At 39.3% G+C, this 20,441-nt stretch overlaps 3 protein-coding genes across 3 annotated transcripts; 2 read left to right on the top strand and 1 right to left on the bottom strand.

Moving 5' to 3' along the window:
• Positions 1 to 3,223: 3,223 nt before the first annotated feature.
• gstt2 (glutathione S-transferase theta 2) lies at positions 3,224 to 6,442 on the top strand. Its single transcript, XM_080851975.1, has 5 exons — positions 3,224 to 3,627; positions 4,111 to 4,198; positions 4,281 to 4,431; positions 4,832 to 5,008; positions 5,339 to 6,442. The coding sequence occupies exons 1-5, from the start codon at positions 3,504 to 3,506 to the stop codon at positions 5,483 to 5,485; spliced, it is 687 nt and encodes a 228-aa protein (XP_080708101.1). The 5' UTR covers positions 3,224 to 3,503; the 3' UTR covers positions 5,486 to 6,442.
• Positions 6,443 to 6,457: 15 nt separating this feature from the next.
• On the bottom strand, positions 6,458 to 14,658 carry chek2 (checkpoint kinase 2). The gene is made up of 15 exons (XM_080851974.1): positions 14,580 to 14,658; positions 13,485 to 13,742; positions 11,341 to 11,462; positions 11,099 to 11,231; positions 9,179 to 9,269; positions 8,991 to 9,087; positions 8,821 to 8,874; positions 8,669 to 8,733; positions 7,994 to 8,093; positions 7,811 to 7,897; positions 7,565 to 7,728; positions 7,237 to 7,352; positions 7,035 to 7,120; positions 6,824 to 6,886; positions 6,458 to 6,645 (listed from the first exon to the last, which is right to left on the bottom strand). The coding sequence occupies exons 2-15, from the start codon at positions 13,726 to 13,728 to the stop codon at positions 6,466 to 6,468; spliced, it is 1,602 nt and encodes a 533-aa protein (XP_080708100.1). The 5' UTR covers positions 13,729 to 13,742; positions 14,580 to 14,658; the 3' UTR covers positions 6,458 to 6,465.
• A 525-nt stretch (positions 14,659 to 15,183) lies between these two features.
• hscb (HscB mitochondrial iron-sulfur cluster cochaperone) lies at positions 15,184 to 19,944 on the top strand. The gene is made up of 6 exons (XM_080852263.1): positions 15,184 to 15,626; positions 16,292 to 16,388; positions 17,454 to 17,543; positions 19,018 to 19,162; positions 19,261 to 19,308; positions 19,475 to 19,944. The coding sequence occupies exons 1-6, from the start codon at positions 15,274 to 15,276 to the stop codon at positions 19,576 to 19,578; spliced, it is 837 nt and encodes a 278-aa protein (XP_080708389.1). The 5' UTR covers positions 15,184 to 15,273; the 3' UTR covers positions 19,579 to 19,944.
• The last annotated feature ends 497 nt before the right edge of the window (positions 19,945 to 20,441 follow it).

A 20,441-nucleotide genomic window follows, 5' to 3' on the forward strand; every position in this document is an offset into this window, starting at 1 on the left:
AAGGAGAGTGAGGAAAGGAAAGAAAAGTGAAAGAAGGAAAGAAGAGTGGAAGAAGAAAGGAAAGAAGAGTGGAAGAAGGAAAGAAGAGTGAACAAGAGTGGCTCTGGATAAAGAGAAAAAGAGAGTGAAAATATTGAAAAAAGGAGATAAAAATGGAGTGAAGAAGAGAGATTGAGTGTGAGAGAAAGTTGACTGAGAGAGAAAGATGGAGAGATGGAGAGAAAAAAAATAGAGAATGGATGGTGTCTTAATGTTCCTAGTTACAGTTAAATTGAGAGGGACAGAGAGAGAAGAGGTTCCTTGGTTTGGCGCAGGTGTCAGTGAAGCACAGGTGCAAGCCAGTTTAAAGACCCTATTATGATGTCATAATGGCCCAATGTAAGTCAATGGGAAAATTTAGATTCGTTTTTATTTGATATCTTAAAAAGTATAAAGTTTAGAAAAGTGAAAAATACATAGCATAAGTGTCCTTTACAAGACCTACGCGACAAAGTTTGAATGAAGTTTCTACGTTAAGCGGTTCGGGCTGAATTAATCGCAGAAAAAGGTGACAAGAATAAGAAGAGGAAGAAGAAGAAGAAGAAGAAGCCTAGGAATAACAATACAGGGCATTTCATGCACTGTAATTAACTATATTAAGTTACTAAAGTAAATATGCGGCGATCAGAATGCAGTGGAATAACACTCACCCATCAACTCAGAGACACATAGGCTACACACAGAGATTTGATGAGATTGATGTCAAACTAGAAAATGCATTTCCTGAAGGAAATACCAGTGCATGAAATGCAAAAGTTAGGAAAGGAAGAAGAAAAGAAAGAAGAGTTAAAGAAGGAAAGAAGAAAGGAAAGAAGAGTGGAAGAAGGAAAGAAGAAAGGATAGAAGAGTGAAGAAAGGAGAGAAGAGAGGATGAAGGAAAGAAGAGTGAAAGAAGGAAAGAAGAAAAGAAAGAAGAGTGAAGAAAGGAAAGAAGAGTGGAAGAAGAAAAGAAAGAAGAGTGAAGAAAGGAAAGAAGAGTGAAAGAAGGAAATAATAGTTGAAGAAGGAAAGAAGAAAAGGAAAGAAGAGTGAAAGAAGGAAAGAAGAAAGGAAAGAAAAGTGAAAGAAGGAAAGATGAGTGGAAGAAGGAAAGAAGAGTGAAAGAGAAAAAGAGAGTGAAAATATTGAAAAAAGGAGATAAAAATGGAGTGAAGAAGAGAGATTGAGTGTGAGAGAAAGTACACTGAGAGGGATAGAGAGAAAGATGGAGAGATGGAGAGAAAAAAAGTAGAGAATGGAAAGTGTCTTAATGTTCCTAGTTACAGTTAAATTGAGAGGGACAGAGAAGAGGTTCCTTTGATTTGGCGCAGCTGTCAGTGAAGCACAGGTGCAAGCCAGTTTAAAGACCCTATTATGATGTCATAATGGCCCAATGTAAGTCAATGGGAAAATTTCGATTCGTTTTTATTTAATATCTTAAAAAGTATAAAGTTTAGAAAAGTGAAAGTGATAACAATACAGGGCATTTCATGCACTGTAATAACGAAACGGTGACTTAGATACAACACATAACCTATACCATACACTACAACTGACTACATGAAGATTTCGTAGAAGAACTGTTTGGTTTATTACAGTGCATGAAATGCCCTGTATTGTTATTCCTAGGCTTCTTCTTCTTCTTCTTCTTCTTCTTCTCACCTTTTTCTGCGATTAATTCAGCCCGAACCGCTTAACGTAGAAACTTCATTCAAACTTTGTCGCGTAGGTCTTGTAAAGGACACTTATGCTATGTATTTTTCACTTTTCTAAACTTTATACTTTTTAAGATATTAAATAAAAACGAATCTAAATTTTCCCATTGACTTACATTGGGCCATTATGACATCATAATAGGGTCTTTAAACTGGCTTGCACCTGTGCTTCACTGACACCTGCAAATCAAAGGAACCTCTCCTCTGTCCCTCTCAATTTAACTGTAACTAGGAACATTAAGACACCTTCCATTCTCTACTTTTTTTTCTCTCCATCTCTCCATCTTTCTCTCTATCCCTCTCAGTCTACTTTCTCTCACACTCAATCTCTCTTCTTCACTCCATTTTTATCTCCTTTTTTCAATATTTTCACTCTCTTTTTCTCTTTCACTCTTGTTCACTCTTCTTTCCTTCTTCCACTCTTCTTTCCTTCTTCCACTCTTCTTTCCTTCTTTCACTTTTTTTCCTTTCTTCACTCTCCTTTCTTATTTCCTTCTTTCACTCTTCTTTCTTTTCTTCTTCCACTCTTCTTTCCTTTCTTCACTCTTCTTTCTTTTCTTCTTTCACTATTCTTTCCTTCATCCTCTCTTCTCTCCTTTCTTCACTCTTCTTTCCTTTCTTATTTCCTTCTTCCACTCTTCTTTCCTTTCTTATTTCCTTCTTTCACTCTTCTTTCTTTTCTTCTTCCTTTCCTAACTTTTGCATTTCATGCACTGTTATTTCCTTCAGGAAATGCATTTTCTAGTTGGTGAGTTGTTGTCCAGGTATGATGTTGAAACGTGGACACTTAGGCTAGCTAAATGTTCACAGCAGATTACGTGTTGAATGAAGTTAATAGTAATTTAAACCAGTCAGTGTAGGTGACAATTATTGCAAGTGTGATGTGTCCCTGTCATAACATTTTCAAAACTAAATAACCGTGTAATAACCGTGTTTTTGTGCAGCTGCGTAAGCCACCTGTGACCTGGCTATCGTGCTAAACGTAAATAAGCTAGGAGGCATATGTAAATAAAGGAGAGAAATACCTGTGTCTTAGTTTTAACATAAATACACGCTGTATGTGCACATAAGGAATACACAGTGTTATACGACATATTTATTTCAAAACATTTCACATTATCAATCAATCAATCAGCAAGGGATTTCAAATAGGCTACAAGAAAGACACGTTTGTGCTTTTAAGCAATGTATTCATTTCAGTACATTGCACTGACATTAACACATGAAATGAATAACTGCATGTGTTGACTGAGACAACATTTTACGGCTATAAAATGTTGAGCAACACACACCCCCTCCCCCTCCCGTTAAAATGGACTCGAAAAAAGATTCGTTCTTTTTACTGAACAAGATTCAAAGATTCGAGTCGGTAAAATGAACTTCGAACTTCCCATCACTACAGTATGCACATAGAGTACAGGCAGAAGCTGAACTCGACACGGTAGGCAGCGAAAGTCTCTCACATGATCACATTGACAGTGGACAATTTGGCTATCGGGACTAGACACAACTAAATGATACACAATCACATACATTACTACCAGACACAAAAGCGAAACAACACCCGCGGCATGCTGGGAACCTCCTCCACGCTAGTGTTGTGTTGACATTAACTGCTGTCATTTGCGGTGAAATTTGGAGACGTGGACATACTTTCAAACAGGCGTCCACAGAAAAACACAATACTAACGGCACTCGATTAATTTAGACTTGCAAGGTATTCTGGCTAAGATCGTGTTGACAGGACAGAACAACCAGGCAAGACTCGCCATGGCTACCAGAAAAGCGGTTGAAGTGTATCTTGATTTGCTGTCACAGCCATGTAGAGCGGTGCAAATATTTCTCCGGAGCACAACAATACCACACACGGTGAAACCTGTTGCACTACGAAGAGGTGAGTGCAGCTGATAGTTAGACATGTTCATCGTCGACGTCGGTATGCAAGGTCACGTCAACATGAGAAGTTACACTGCGAACTTCTGTATCTGTGAATTACAGTCGACTGAATAGACAATATCAGAGGGTGTATACAGTCATCATTTCCAGTCAAGAATGTGTATGCGAATAAATATCCTTAACCGTTGCAAGATTATAGACCATGATGTTTCTTGCGTGACTAGGACGTAGCCGCATATGAACTTTCCCCCAGATATCTTATCAAAGTGAACGCAATGAGTATTTTTTTTCACTGCCTGCTATGTTGCTCTTAATTCTACGTGTATGAAAAACACCGTTTGTTGAAATTGAATTAAAAAAATGATTTTGTTTGTTATGACGTTCACTTATGGTAATGCTGCGTATCTGGTTGTCAACAAGTTTATGAATACCCTACACCCTATTCACCAACTCACCAAATTATCATATTTTTTTTATTTAGGAGAAAACAAGACCTCTGAGTTTACAAAATTGAATCCAATGCAAAAGGTACCCGTCATGGTTGATAATGGCTTTGTTCTGACAGAAAGGTAAGAATAACATGAAATGTAGCTGCAGTCTTGGCAGCAGAAATCAATAGAACACGTAGGCCTAACCCTGGACTTATTTCAGTGACGCCATTCTGAAATATCTTGCTACCAACTATGATGTCCCTGACCACTGGTACCCACGTCACCCAGAGAGGAGGGCGAAGGTCAATGAGTACACTGCTTGGCACCAAACCAACACCCGTCCACATGCAGCTAAAGTTTTCATTCTAGAGGTGAGATAAAGTAGCCTGTGTGTTCAGCTTGATCAGTGGAACGCATACAAACGGATGGCACCTAGGCTAGAGATAAAGCTCCAAAGCTATAATCTTATAATATATCAATATTTTTCAAGTGTTACCACGCAGTTCTCATACACAGGCCAAGTTTAATTGTGTTCTCTCATGAACTACAGGTCATCACTTAGTTCATTTGCCTCTCAACCTTTATTGCACTTTTACCTGTGTCTAATGTATGTAAACATTAAAATAGTAGGTTAATAAGCATTTTTAAGAGCGAAATCAAACAAAAGTAGATTTTTTTGTATTGTCATCAAGTAAAGTTGGTTAGTGTATTTCAACATAGTAGTATTTAGTTACAGCTACAAAATAGCTGCATTGTTGTTGGTGTGTTTAGGTGCTGATGCCTCGTATGACAGGGCAGCCTGCGGAGCCCACAAGGGTGCAGAAGGCTTTGGTGGAGCTGAGTGGCACCCTGGACAAGCTGGAGGACATGTTCCTGAAGAGACAACCCTTCCTGTGTGGAGATGACATCAGTCTGGCTGACCTGTTGGCAGTCTGTGAAATCATGCAGGTAAGCAGACCATAGATGTTCAGCAGGATGGATACAGTAGGATGGATAAGGTTGTATCCATCATTTCTATGTGCAGAATTTGTATCTGGAGCACCACAGGAATTATGCATTGTATAAAATGTAATGTCATTTATGGGGCCCATCTCACTCATTAAAAATCATAATCACATTAATAAATGTAGGGATATAAAGTCCAGAAAGAATGCTGCCATAAGATAGGTAAAGAAAACATAACAGATGCATTCTATTTAATTTTTGTTTTTCAAATGACACTGAATTAAGTTAGTTGTGACTTAACCTGGGGCTCCCTGCTGCTGTTATCGATTCCAGCCCCTGGGTGGTGGCAGAGACATCCTGCAGGATCGACCCAAGCTGTTGAGCTGGAAGAGCAGAGTCCAGTCAGCCCTGAAAGACTCTTTTGATGAGGGGCACGCGGTCCTGTACCGCCTGCGGGACAGGTCAAAAGCCAAATTATGAGCTCCAGAGATGCATCGACAAGTCCGTAGTCAATTTCATCTCTGGTGAAGCAGGCATGGCGAGCAAAAGATCCATCTAAATGATTTATGCTTGGAGCGGTGTGTTTTCAGACACAGTGTTTTTGAGTTCTGTTCTCTGAGAGTTCCATGATCGATAGTACAGACTCCAGACAAGGGTTACCACGTGCAGTACGTTCAGCAAATATAAGCAAATTGTACCTTTGTTACCTGAGCTAGACAGTTCTCTTGTTTCAGCAATGCCATTGGATTTCAGTCTTGCCTTTCAGATATTGTCTGTGTTCTGTAGTCTTTTTGGCTGCTTAATTGATTCAGTACATCATAGAGTGCTTCACAGCTGGTAAACATGAGGTATTTTTTCATGATAATATCTAATGATTATTTTCATATATTCAAATGTGCCTTTGAAAAACCTTTGATTCTCTGTGGCACCACTGCATAATTTGGTTTTTCATTGAACCTCATTTTGTACCTATAGCTGTATGGATTTTTACCATAGAACAAGACCGATTTCACATACCCCTTAATGTGGTGAACCTGGTCGAAATGAAACACACCAAATCACTTGTGAAATTTTATTGATTACTCAGAAATGGCAAAATATATACAAATGTTTCAAAAACACTTGATTCTCTGTGGCACCAGTGCACAATTGTTTTTTTCCTCAATGATCCATTTTTGCTTGAAATAATTGTCCCCCATTCTGTAACTATGGCCGATAAAATGACACACCAAATCACGTGTGAAATTTTATTGTAAAATTTAAACCAAAAAGAGGCTACATATACAGCTATTCAGTATAAAAGTCATTCAGAAACAGCGAAATATATACAAATATCAACATGAATCACCATCGGAATGATTGGCTTGATACAGCATGGCTTGATACAGCATGACAGACAGGCAGACAGTAGACAGACAGACAGACAGTCAGACACCGTCCAGTATCTGGCATTTGCCTCTTCATGCATCCTCCTTCTGTCGTTTTGCTGGCTGCTCCTCAGCATCCTCCTGTCTGCGCTTCCTGCTTGTCGAGGGCTGCTGGGGCTGGGGCTGGGGCTGGGGCTTGGGCTGGGGCTGGGGCTGGGGCTGGGGCTGGGGCTGGGGCTGGGGCTGGGGCTGGGGCTGGGGCTGGGGCTGGGGCTGAGGCTGGGGCTGGGGCTTTGAAGGGAAAGAACTCAGGTCATAAATATAAAGTGTCAACTGAACTGAAAAATGTATATACATGCCTTGGGATGTAATTTGTGTTTTCTTTTGTTTGTTTTGATTAACACTTTGAAATAAAACGTGTATTTTCTCAATGGCCCTTTTACTCTCTTACCTCAGCATCAACTTCACCTCCAGGGTACATGATCTGATGGGCCAGACTCTTCATTGTGTCATCCTGTACACAACAGAGATATTGACCATGTGTCTTGTTTGGGTAAACTGTTTGTAAAAGTCATCAGTGAATCGACTCATTTTCATATCCTTGGCAGAGCGGATCTCTATTAGCACCCAAAGTAAAATGTACTGATATAAAATGTTCAGACCTGAAGCCACGGATGCTCCAGTGCCTGATCAAGGTTCAACCGTTTCTTGGGGTCAACAACAAGGAGCTTCTTCACAAGGTTCCTTGCTGAAAAGCAATAACATACTATTATTTGCAGGAGGTTTCAGCAGATGTGAACAGACATTTCAAAACAATTGCTGCATCAAGAGTGAAAAATTAAGCCTCCTGGACTGAATGTTTACCTGTAGTGGAGACTTTTTCCCACTTGGACTGGATGAACCTGTAATGTCCCTGAGTGATCTGCTCCCTCACAGGAAGATCGCTGATGTCAGGATGGAAGGGCTGGTAGCCGCCTAAGCTATAAGAAAAAATAAACAAACAAAATCACATGTACATACAATCATCGGTCTGTGTGTGTGTGTGTGTGTGTGTGTGGTGTATATATATATATATATATATATATATATATATATATATATATATATATATATATATATATATATATATAAATGTGTGTTCTTTACCAATTCTATAAATATATATCACATAAAGACATAAAGACGTATGTACCAGACAAACAAGAGCACCCCTAGACTCCAGCAGTCCACAGCACTTGTGTAGCCCGCGGTGGAGGCGCTCAGGAAGACTTCGGGGGCCAGGTAGTTGGGTGTTCCACAGAGCGTCTTCATCAGAGACGACTCCTCCAGGATCTTCGACTGGTTGAAATCTGTGATCTGAAGCATGACAGGCAAAGTATTGTCTTGGTGTTTTACAAATGGAAGTGGGGGGAAGCTTAAGAAGAGTTTAAAATGTTACTTTTATCAGACACTGGTCCTCTCTGGATGCCAGGAGAATGTTCTCTGGTTTAAGGTCTCGATGTATGATGTCATTCTGGTGAAGATACTGAAAGGAACATTTTACCAGATCATTACACTGTCGGATAGTTCCACAAACTCAAAACAAACAAACAAACAAACTAAATAAATAAACAACCCATACCTTCACTCCTTTCAACATCTGATAAAAGTACAGCTTGGCAATGTCTTCATCAAGCTGACCTTTGGATTTGATTCTGTCGAGGAGCTCTCCGCCCTCCATCCTGAGAAAGAAGGGGGCACCAGCGGTCAGGGGTATCGTGACCCAGGCCGGCTCAACACACAACAGACACAGACCCAGTTGATGACATCATGGTCTGAAGCCGGATTTAAAAGATGTGGGACATGCTTTGAACATTTTACACAAAGCTCATTGATTTCCCAGCCAGAGCCAAAGGAAGTTCATGCAGGGCATGCTACTGAAGATGTACACAAGCCTTTTCCGTGTGTCATTGTGGCTTACAGAATAAATAGGACACTGCACTATATGAATGGCAAATTATGGGCAAATGTCGCAGACATCTTTTACTGTCTACAGAGAAAGCTCAGCTGAAGAAAAGACTTTCATCTTTTCATTCAGACAACCTCAGGAAGAGATGTAAGAGGTTTGTGATGTCTTGCCATTTCAGGGTGGCTGCACTTTGAGTTTCCTTAGCAGCACACAGCATCGCATTCTCATTATTTGTCCTCATTCATCTGGGGGCTTTAGATGCCTCGTCAGGTACCACATCTGTTATAGCGAGATCTTTCAAAACAACAGTTTTGCTAATTAAAAGGCTGATGGAAATGTTATACTTACAGCTCTAACACAATGTAATATGATTCTTCTGTTTGGAAAAAGGCCTCCGTTTTTATGAGACACGGCTGTAAACAGAATATTATTATTATATCTATATTAATTAAAACACATGCAGATCTCTGAACATAAATAGAGACTTAGACACAACTTACATGATCAATTCTTTTCAAGATTTCAATCTCCCGCTCGGCATTCCGCGTCGCTGTCTAAAAGTGTGCGCACAGATGGAAAATTGAAAAAAAAAAAAAATTCTTATGTGGAAAAAAATGGCAATATGACTATATAGAGATAATTTGCTGATTATTCAGTAAAAGACACTTACCCCAATGGAGGGAAAATTCAGCTTATTGATAGTTTTTACAGCAACTTTTTTACATGTATCCCGCTCAAAAGCCAGTTTAACTTCTCCACAAACTCCCCTGCAGTCAAAAACGCATCACTTAAAACTGTGGGGGGAAAACCCTGATGGCAATGTAATCAGTAAAAGCGTACCAAGGAAGTTCCACTTACAAACCAATCTTTCGTGACATCAGGTATTTTGCTTTAAATTCTTTTGGAAGATTTTCCTGTTCAACTGCTGTTAAATCAATGAAGACAAAGACTGCAGAGAGACACAAAAAGATGTATTATTATATATGATTATATGGCAACGACAGTACAAGCATTCTGATTGGCTAATGGGTAGTCATGCCAGCCGCGTATTGACGTTCTAGCCGGTCTGCGGTCTGATAACTATTGTTATTGCACTCCGGTGACATCAATCTTAAAAATGAGTGATACCATGTACCAAGTACTAAACATTACATCCTTAAAACTTAGCGATATATCAACAGCCATGAGCATGTATTGATAGAATCAGGACTCCTATTATGAAATTATCTGAGAACAGGAAACCAGTTGAATGACGTGGTACCATGACAGTTGAAGAATAAAGACTCAAGAATTCGCGAACATTTTGATATCGGGTAATACTTTATAGGACTAAGTACAGGTCAGTACAATTCAGAAGCAGCGAAAATGTGTTATTGAAAGTGATGATGAAGACTTGACTACTATAGTTTGAAAACCTTGTGTTTAACTGTAAATTAAAGCCATTTAAGCTGAGCCCTGTTGTCCGTTTTCTATTGATCATTGTAACTTGAAGTTAGCAAGTCATTGTTTGCTAGGCAACACCTGAAACACTGTGTCGTGAGAAGACTTGAGAGCTGAACAAAACGTCATGTTTTCTATTTACAATTACCATTTATTCTCAAAATGAAAAGAGTTAAAAATGCCATATAATAAACAACCTACTAACCTCGACCGTTCGGTCATGCAGGTAAATTATCAGACTTCGGCTTTGCCGAATCATACGTTACGGCCTCAGTCTGATAATTTACCTGCATGACCTCACTCTCGGTTAGTAAGTAGTTATTATTATTATATATTGTTATATACTGTATATATAGACACAAAAATATCTATTATTATATCAAAGAAAAAACATGCAGCATAAGCTGTTCATTTTTAAGAAAGAGGAAAAAAAGGTGATCTGTTTGTTTGGGCCGACAAACAAAAAGAAAACAATTCTGTCACCCACTCAAGAACTTGCACTTGAGCTTGAACTCGTATGCTTACATGTGTGGTGTTTGATGAACTTAAACTTGTTTGCTTAAATAGGTGGTGTTTGATGTCATCAAATCAATAAATATGACTTGGATTAGAGAGGCGTCCTCTTCCCAAATGTGAGAGGCATTGTTTAGCACGCTGGTATACAAATCAGAGCACCAGCACCCCAAAGGAGAAACTGTACGCTTTGTGGACAAGACCAGGATTAATTGAGGCTGTTCTTCTTGCAAAGGAATGATGACTTAAACACGAGAAAGGTGTTGTCATCTGTAACTTCATTTTGCTTGCAGGCAATGTTGCACTGTTCACTGAAGTGGAAAAATCTAGACAGTTTGATATACAATTTGTTTACCACAACAGCAAACTTGTAGAGATACCCAGAAACGTCACTTCGTAACGTTTTCAGGACGTTGTACTAAAATCTGAGAACTTCTATCCTGTCAGAGGGTTTAATATGTATTATGGAGTTTTGGTCTAAAACTAGTGTGCTACATACCTAAAACACATGTAAAAACAGCCCAGTTGGCATTGATAAAGCAAGCAAACATGCTAACTGGTGTCTTTGGGTGCTATTTTGTGGCGATGTCGTGCTGTGAAGGCTTTTTCTTACATTTTCAAAGGGTGTTCCGATCCAAACCACAGAAGTACTAGTGCACAGCATGGACAACTAGTACAGATGTGCTTATCTGACCTTTACATGGCCAGATTCGATCAAAATGAATTTGAGGATTATGCCAAAACTCATTGATGATGCCACGCTCATAAAAAATACACACTTTAAAAAGTGGCAAATTATTGCATAGTGCTGCTTTAACATCTTACCCTTATGGCCTTGCTCAGCAAGCGATATCTCTGCATTATTGGCCAATGGAATTTTATTCCCATTGCCAATTATATCACCATTGACAAATGTTCCATTGGCACTGGTGTCTTCAATGAATACAATATTGTTCTCCTGTTAAATCACAGGAAAAGAAAATTCAATCCAAAGTTAAGTTAAGTCGTTAAGGTAGAGGAAACCCATGTACATTGGGTGCTAATGTATGAAAACCATAAAGACTAACCCTGAATATGCAAAAATGACGTTTACTGTAGGTGTTCATCCATGGACCCTTCATGGCTGGATCACTGAAGGTATAACTGCAACGTCGGTCTCTTCCAAATGTGTAATTGTCCTCCACACAATCTGTAAACAGTCATGAGGTCATTCTGTTATGACTAAACCCATCTCTTAATAAACAACAACATGACGCAACACAATTCCACAAAGCAAATCTAGAAAATACATGCCATCCATGTGAATTTACATTAACTTAGTATTCTGAAAACTGATTTTCACGTAACTAGGGATGCAAATTATCGATTAATTCATTAATCATTAGTTGATAATCTTATCGATCGACTTTCGATTAATTGATAAGCGGAGTTTCAGTGCTTCAATAGGGCCTTTACAAATATCAGCTAAATAGTTGAGTTATTATATTACATTACATTATGATAATTATATTATATTCTATTATACATTCCTCAAGTAATTATGCATTAGGAAAAGAAAGCAGAAAAGTTTTTTTATGGTATAACAAAATACATTCTTTAATTTAAAACAAAGAAATAAATTATGGACTGGCTCAGTTCTTGCATTTGAAACAGACATAAAAAAAAAGAATAGAAGAAATTAAATAGAGAGCCAAACAGAATATTATTGAGCCTATAGATTATGAAGAAACTGCATCTAGGCTATTACAAGCTAAATAGCCAACACAACTCTATGAAGTTTAACTCGCGCTCACGGTAGTGAGGGATAGAGTAGTTACATTCTAAATGGCAAGCCATCAGGCAAAGGTAAGCTAGCCCGCTAACGAGCTAGGTATATAATATCATTAAGCCTGAGTGAGCTAGTCCGCTATCAAGCTAAATAGCCAACTCAACTCTTACTTACTTACTTACCTACTAACTCTCATGAGCCAAACTCGCAGGCACACGTTAGCGCGGGAGTAGACAGAGATATTCATATTCATAGCAAGGTGAGCTAGCCCGCTAACGAGCTAGGTAGCTAACTCTATGAAGTCTCAGTGAGCTAGCCCGCTAACGAACTAATAGCTAACCTGAGTTTTAAGACTAGCCTTAACTCGCGGCAGTAAGCGAGAGAAGGTATAATACAGTGTAGCTGTGATTACCAGGTGAACTGGTGGTGTCATGCAGGACAGCAGCATGCACGGTGTTCAAATGATAACTGAGTGAGCTAGTGGAACTATTGTATTTCAATACCGCATTACACAGAGAACATTTGACTTCTTTGCCTGAATTAACAATGTTGAAGTGGTCCCACACCGCACTCAACCGGTCTCTCGCGCTAGCGCCCTCTAGCGATTAATCATGATTAATACATTTTGATCGAGCAACCTCTTAATCGACAATTAATCTAAAGTCGATTAATCATTTGCATCCCTACACGTAACTGATTACACATGTTAATTAACATGTATGTCTGTGTTCCAGATTCAGAGAGGACAGCCTCAGGAAACCAGTTGGATTGCTAACTTGTAAGGCCAGTGTAGATTTTTGGCATGACCAGTTAGTTAACTGTATTCTAGTGGGATTCTGGTAAGCAGTAACTGTAAACCAGAAAAAAATGTAATAACTCAACATCTTAGTGTGCACTAAGCACAATATTAGCACACAACATACATCATAACTAACCAAAGCTAAAATGTTTTGTGTATATACTGTAGCTCAATGATGAAAGCCTAATTCAAATGGCTGTGCGTGTTCCTCTATGGAGTATCCAAAGTGTATGAATCATCCACTTTGTAATGGACTGCAACACTGGATAATTGTCAGACATCCTTTCCTCTACAAAACAATAAGTCACCACCCATATAAACCTTCAAAGTGAGTCAAAACTGAATTAACATAAACAAAACACAGGTTAAATAAGGATAACATACATGTCCTGAGTACAACTTGCATATTTTATATTAGCTTTTTAACCACCTTTCATGTTTAAAACAGCTATACAAATATAACATTATTGCAGTTTATATTATACCAGTGGTTCCCAAGACTATCCAAGACTAATCAAGCAGAATCATACAACCCCTTGTAGCTGTTGCCAGATACATTTTTTCCCCACTCATTTTTATCCTCCTAACTGTTCAGCCAATGAAGTGGGCATCAAATGTGGTCAGGAGTCTGGTAGAGCTCTTACTGTGCACTCTGACGCCAGTCATCATGGGCAGCAGCCGGCCCCATGGCTCTGGTCCTGGCTCCTCCTCAGGGATGGAAGCAAGGTCTCGCACTGGGATGGTGTCCACTGAGCTGAGAGTGCCCGAACCCGAGGACGACTGGCTGCCAGAGGTTGGAGCAGACGAGGAGCTGGAGCCACCCTGTGACTGTGGCTGAGACTGTGTCTGTGTCTGAGAGTGGGTGTCCTGCTCAGGTTCCTGAGACATGATGCTCTACTGGCCTGAATGCAGGGAGAAGAGGGGGCGGGATACTTTTAAGCCAGACTTGGCTTTAAAATTTTAATTTAGAAAAAGTGGACAACCTATTTTCATATGCACTGCCCACAAGGCATGAAGTTAAAAATACTTCTGCTGCTTCGCATGGTCCTCTAACTGTTCGTTGAGTGTTTGAGGTATTCGTTCACAGAAATAGTGGCTCGGACCGAGCCATAAACAACCGCAGCCAATCATCACGGTGCATCAGGAACACGGAAGGTATTGGTGTTATTTGATATAGACTGTTGAGCTAAAATATCAACAACCTTTGACGAAACCGAATCTTTAAGGTAGCCCATAGAACAAACATATTTCCTCGCTGTTTAGCTTGTCAGAGCCTGTGATTTCCTAGCTCATTTTGTTGGGTCTTTACATAAGGGCAAAATGTAACACGGCAGGTCATACTTCTGGACACAGTTGACTAACGTTGTACTCAATGTCAGCCCAAAGATCGACATCTTTCTTGCAGCTAGGCCAGATTACTTACATCAACACAGATCTTTACTTGTTAACATTCAGTGAGTGACCGTAAGCTTTTAGTTGTTACAGTGTATGTTATAATATTCCTGGGTAAATATTTAAGACATTCAAACGAAACACTTAACTTATGATAACAATAACAAAACAAAAAACATTTCAAGACACCGATAGAGACTATGCTGGATTTACAAAGAGTGATGTGTAACAATGTGTAAAAATGTGTAACAACTTGATTGTTGCACGACTTGACGAAAACAATGAAGAGTGCATATTATTGTTCACGTGTCTGGCTTTGCTATGAATTAATATTTCATGGAACTTACCTGATTTCAATGAAAATGATTTAGCTACACGTGCCAAATTTACCGGGCTTATCCTGGACATGTCTTTGCCATATCCTTAGACATAGAAAGCATCATACGTATTACAAACCTGACCAATCAAATGGGGAGAAATACATTTTAGGAAAAGTAGATCCTACGACTGTTTCGATATCATTTAAACGTAACGTGAAAATAGTCACGTTGTGCTTATTGCAGTTAACTTATAAGTGACTGTAGTTCACAATTCAAAACGATAAAAGTAAAATGTTTAAGGAAAACAGTGATTGAACCGGATGTATCTATTCCAAGGTCCGCTACAAATTTAGCAAACAAAAGTCCCTGAACTAAAACATCAATCATTGTGGGGGTATGCAAGTGCAATATGGTATAAACATGTTTGTTCTATTACGATATGTATCTTTCTGATTTAGCAAAGAAAGATGCATGGACAAAGGTATTTGGTTAATGATGTATCACTGAATACAATTTCCACATAAAGGACTTACAAAAAAAATATTAAAAAACACAGACTGCTGGTAATTGCCAAACTGTACTTATTTTGAAGCGTTCCCCTTTTCAGTTAGAGGAAGTAGGAAGTGGAAAAATATATGTGGATAAATAAGTTACCTAAACGCGTGAGTGTAATGGAAATCCGACATCGACTAATGCCGGCTTTGAGTAGTCAAGAGTAATCATGGTGACACCACACCAACTGCGTCGGTTGGGTTGTTTTTACTGGCTCCAGTGTATACGGAACGTATATGGGATTGGACATAGGTTTTCATATCCCAAAAATGTCTTCAGATGTCTGGTCACCTTCAACTCAAACGTTGTCGGGCACGGCAGATATATTTGCAACCTATTACATCATGACAGTGGGAGTCAAACAGTGAAATACTTTAATTTGGTGACTAAAAGACTGTGTGCAAACTCAGTGAATCGCAAGTGTTGGAGCTGTGGTTCGTCAGCCCCTTCATTCTTTTGCCCATCTTGCAAACTCGTGCAACCTCCTGAAGAAAGAACCTCTTACTTTGAGATTATGGATTGGTGAGAACATGTCCCATTTGTATTAATCTTTCAAGGAAAACTAATTCTCGTTAATGGGGACTTTGCCGAAAAGCAACCTGATTCACCAAGTTCTTAATGAGGACGCTTGGCCACTCCAGTTGTGTAACAGATAGGATACGTTTTCAGCTTGGGTCATATAGGCTATACTGCACAGACACTGAAGTTGTTATGTGACCTCTAAGACAATGACACGCTTCCACTGTTTCAGTGACTGTATAATCACAGAGAAGATGTTACTTCTTGTGTAATGTGATTTTGCTCAATTCTGATGGGTACTTCATCACAATTCTATTACAAGCTGAAGTGATGAAGATTACCTCATCTTTTCCACTATATATGGATATATTCTTGTGTTTCCTTGATGATTAAGGATAGTCAGAATGTTTGCATGTTACAAGTATAAAAATTACCAGATTCATTTTAATGGATGGGTAGGTAAACAATATATTTTATTAATTACTTTAAAAATGCTGCTATTAAGCCATGTTTTATGCAAGTGCAGGACATGCACCAATATATATTTAATTGATATTTTTCTTCTTTCTCAATTCTATAATTGATCATCTATTTAAGTGCTCTTTTACTTGAAATATTATACTATTAACTTGGACATCTTTTAATCCTATTCTGTCTCATCCTCTAAGTGAGCAGACATTTGCTTTGGATACCCAACGCCTCCAACGAACATACTTACAACTTCAACGCTCTCTGCACCCTGACCACTTCAGCCAGAGGACACCGGTATTGGGCCTACTTTTCTTGGCATTTGAAGTAGCTGTATCAATGTTAATAATATGCTTTGTAGACATATCTTGTTTTTTATTTTGTATTTTGTTGCAACATAAAACTTGGTCATTAACATAGATTATGAAAGAAAGTTGTTATACATCCCTAGTTTTCTAGTTCCTGTTTTATGCTTCCTTCACTGATGACTGGTAGCTGTCCACAGGCATAACTGACATCTTCCTAATTTACATCTACTCTTCCATTTGTCAGTGCAATGTTTAACTGCACACTGCAGGCAGATGGAAAAGAGGAGACTGCGCAGTTGCCACCAAAGCATTTCCACTGCTGCATACAGATGATTGTATTAATTAGTACCACTGATTCGTTAATTAGACACCTTCTGGAGTAGAGGGAGCTCAAGGCTATAAATCAGCGGTACAAGGTTACGAGAATGTTCTCAAGGAACCTGCTGCTCCTCATAGGAAATCTTAACAGCCGAGCTCCAATAGCAACCACTGGAGGTTATTGATTCTCTTTTAAATTTGACAAGCCTGACAGCTGAAAATACTCACTGCCTGCGAGCGGTTTTTGGCCCATTTTGTGCCGCATTATTCCACCTGCCACATATCCCTCACACTCTTGTCCCTTGACAGTCTCAAGTCTCACCACCATTACAAAAAGTGGTGAGATCTGTCGAAATATCCAATTATCGGCATGGCTCAAGATGCTCCCTCTCTTCTGGCAGTTCCCTCATAGACATATTCAAAAACAAACGAGTAGTGTGAAATAACTCCCATTCCTATCGAATTCCCATGACCCTGTTACACAGAGACATGAGTCAGTGAATGTACTTTTTACTTGTATTTGCCATCAAATACTCTCTCCTTGAGAGACCCCTTTATAGTTGCCATGTTCTAATGTTAATTAATATATTGTATAATAATATGTTATTTAAACTTACCGTATGTATATATATGGTACGTTTAAAGAGGCATATAAATGGAAACTTATGAATGACAAATATAGTTGAGTTCTTAAGTAGACCATGTGTATGTTTTTTTTTTCTGTTTTCTTGCCCAGAAAGAGCAAGAATATTCAGCCGAACAGTCAGCATCGGTAAACAAGGCTTATAGGACTCTCCAGAAGCCCATGAGTCGTGGGCTTTATATGGTAAGCATGGTCATTCATTATTTATTCAGTTCTGCCAACCACAAATAGAGTATTTTGCATATCTATATTTGATACAAATTACTCTAATTCAGCGGCTGCTTGTGTGTATATATTTTGTGTCTGTGTGTGTTTGGTCCAGCTTTTCCCTTTTCTGTCTCATTGTGACTTATACATTTCTGAGAATGTTTACTTGTGCATTAATAAAGGGGTGTAACAGCTATCTAGACCAAAATCACGATACAAATGTTCATGGTCTAGTTCTGCAATTCCTGACGGAACCACAACCCTTCCATCCCCATCCAGAGTGCACTTATTACCCAGAAAATGTAGGCAGTGCACCAGTTGTTGTCTATCAGCTGTAGCATGGCTAAATGCTGTGACGTACCAGGCCGACTGTTGGCTCTAGTGGGAACCCAGTCAGTGGCTTTTCAGTGAGGGAGATCACTCTGATTGGCTGTTCAGCTCTGGATGATTGGACTGAAGTTCCTTCAACATAGAGATCATTTTTCATTTATCTCCAGAACACATGTTCACGAAAGCATTTTGAAACTGTTGCTGTCGTATTCATAATTTCACCCATTTAGTGTAACCCTTCCTTTCTTCTCCCACAACCAAAGGGCCAAGGGCTGACAATGACAGTGTAATTTGCAACTTCTTATCAAACATATTCTTATTAAGAAGGAGCTTTATTACGAAACCGTCTGATGAGTGATGTAAAAAGCAAAATGTATGTACTAGTTGGCCATAGGCTATAGTCTTAGGGTCGTCCAAGTGCAACTTTCTGGCCCAGACACCAGTGATGTGAGGCAACGCAACATTCAACCCTCGTTGCTGCTAATTCTTTGATGTTGGTTTGATGTGTCTCTGGCTTTGGCCCGGTTAACCAGGTTAGTCAGACTCAGTGGAAATTAATTAAGGTATACCGGCAATATTCAACTGAAGTCAGAGATGTCTGTGGATGCACGTCAAACATTTTGTGACTGCAACAATGGAATTTGTCGATTAGCGGAAAGAGACCAAAAAAACAGACTGGGAAGCAGGTCCTAGTCCCTACATCATTCAGCCCTTCTACAACGTGCCTTCACATGTGCATTGTAGTCAGTCCCTTGTGCAGTTCAGAAAGTATCAACAGGTCAGAGTCTTACAATGGAGCATTACTAACATTTGTGCTATTTATTTTTCCTAATCAATGAAAATTACATACTGTACATTTTTTATTGTCTATTGTTTTCTCTGCTGTACCGAAAATGTATCAAATCGTGACTCCAAAATGTGTCTCAAAACGGAGGTACATACCAAACAATTATACGCCTAGAATCAATGGCGGTGTACTACAGATAGGCGTGAGGTGTCTGGGGGCATTGTTTGTGAGATGATGCAGGAGCTCTTTCATTTAGTCCCACTCTGCTGTGGAGAGAAGCACAGGCCTCAATGGAGGGGAAGTCCGTATTAAGCCCTAAGTGATTGATTTCAGCTTGAGCTCCAGGGCATTCACCTGGACGAGGGGACCGACATCACAGCTGACCCCCAGCTTCTCATGGAAGTCATGGAGATCAACGAGTCGCTGGCTGAGACCCGGAGTGAGGATGAGGTCAACTCGATCGGCCGCTCAATGAGAGGTGGGAAGATAACAGCCAAACCGCTTCCGCATAGTCTGGCCGTGCTCGTCTAAGTGAAAATAAAAGCAACCATGCATTTCTTTTGCTTGCTTTTCCAGAGAGACTGAAAGACTTGACGAAGCAAATAGACACTGCACTGAGTAAAGGTAATATGTCTCGCCACAACATTTCTCTTCCTTTTTGCTTTATGCTCTGGCCCTGATGAGCCTGCTGTGAAGACCTAACGATAATGTTTTTCTGTTTTTCCATTTTTTTAATGCAAGTAGAAAGGGAAACGAGATGTTTTCATGCCTGCCCCTTCTCTTTTAACAGGAGACCTTCAGTCAACTAAAGCACTTCTCGCAGAAATGAAATACTTTGCAAACATCGAAGAAAAAGTGAAAGAAAAGCTTTCTGACTTCGCAGATAGTGCATAGGCACCTGCCGAGAATTTTATGGTTTCATATACAGCATACCCTGTGAGGATTCAATATAACTTTAAAAGGCACATTTTATAACCAGTTTATTTATTTGGGTAAAAATGACAAATCATAAATAAATTATGTAATTTCATGCATATGTCTTATTAGTATTATGTTTTGATGTTAAAATAATTTCCTTCCCCACTTGTAATGGATGGTATTATCTTTGGTAATGTTTCATATTTATCTTTGAGAAATCATTCATCAATTGATGAAACTATTACCAGCTGAAGTCACATCCCAGCCTTTATTAAATTGGCCTGGATAAAATGATATCATTACCAGTTGTGCCACTGGTTAATATAAAGGAGAAATTAAATTATCCGGCAATTTAATCACCAGTGCTAGTTTTTTTTAATGATTTGTCTGTCTGAAAACACGTCTGGTGGTGTGTACCATAACCCAACTGTAGAGGGAAGCATGTTCCTTTAAAAACCTGAAAACCAGCCACTGGGAAGGGAAATGCTTCAACAGCATTAGATGATGAGGAGATGGAGGTATCATGAATGCACAACATTGTACATGAGATAGACATGGTGATGGGCCCAAATGTGTGGACATAAAAATGGAGGGATTTGGATCTTCTCTTAATCACAAGATGTATGAAGCAAGCAGGGCTGGGGGCAGGAGCGCTCTGTTCAAGAGCTGTCTTTTTTTTTCTTTTTTTCAAACTGCCGTTTTACCTGTAAGCGTTTTCCACAGATTTTAAGTGTTCATCCTCCATATCGCACTGTGCACCTTATGAAGACTTCACTCGATACTGCTCGCCTGATGCATACCAGAGAGGCAGGGTTAGAGATAACTCACACAGACACACA

This window comes from Sprattus sprattus (genome assembly GCF_963457725.1).
Source record: "Sprattus sprattus genome assembly, chromosome: 15".
Classification (NCBI taxonomy): Eukaryota; Metazoa; Chordata; class Actinopteri; order Clupeiformes; family Clupeidae; genus Sprattus; species Sprattus sprattus.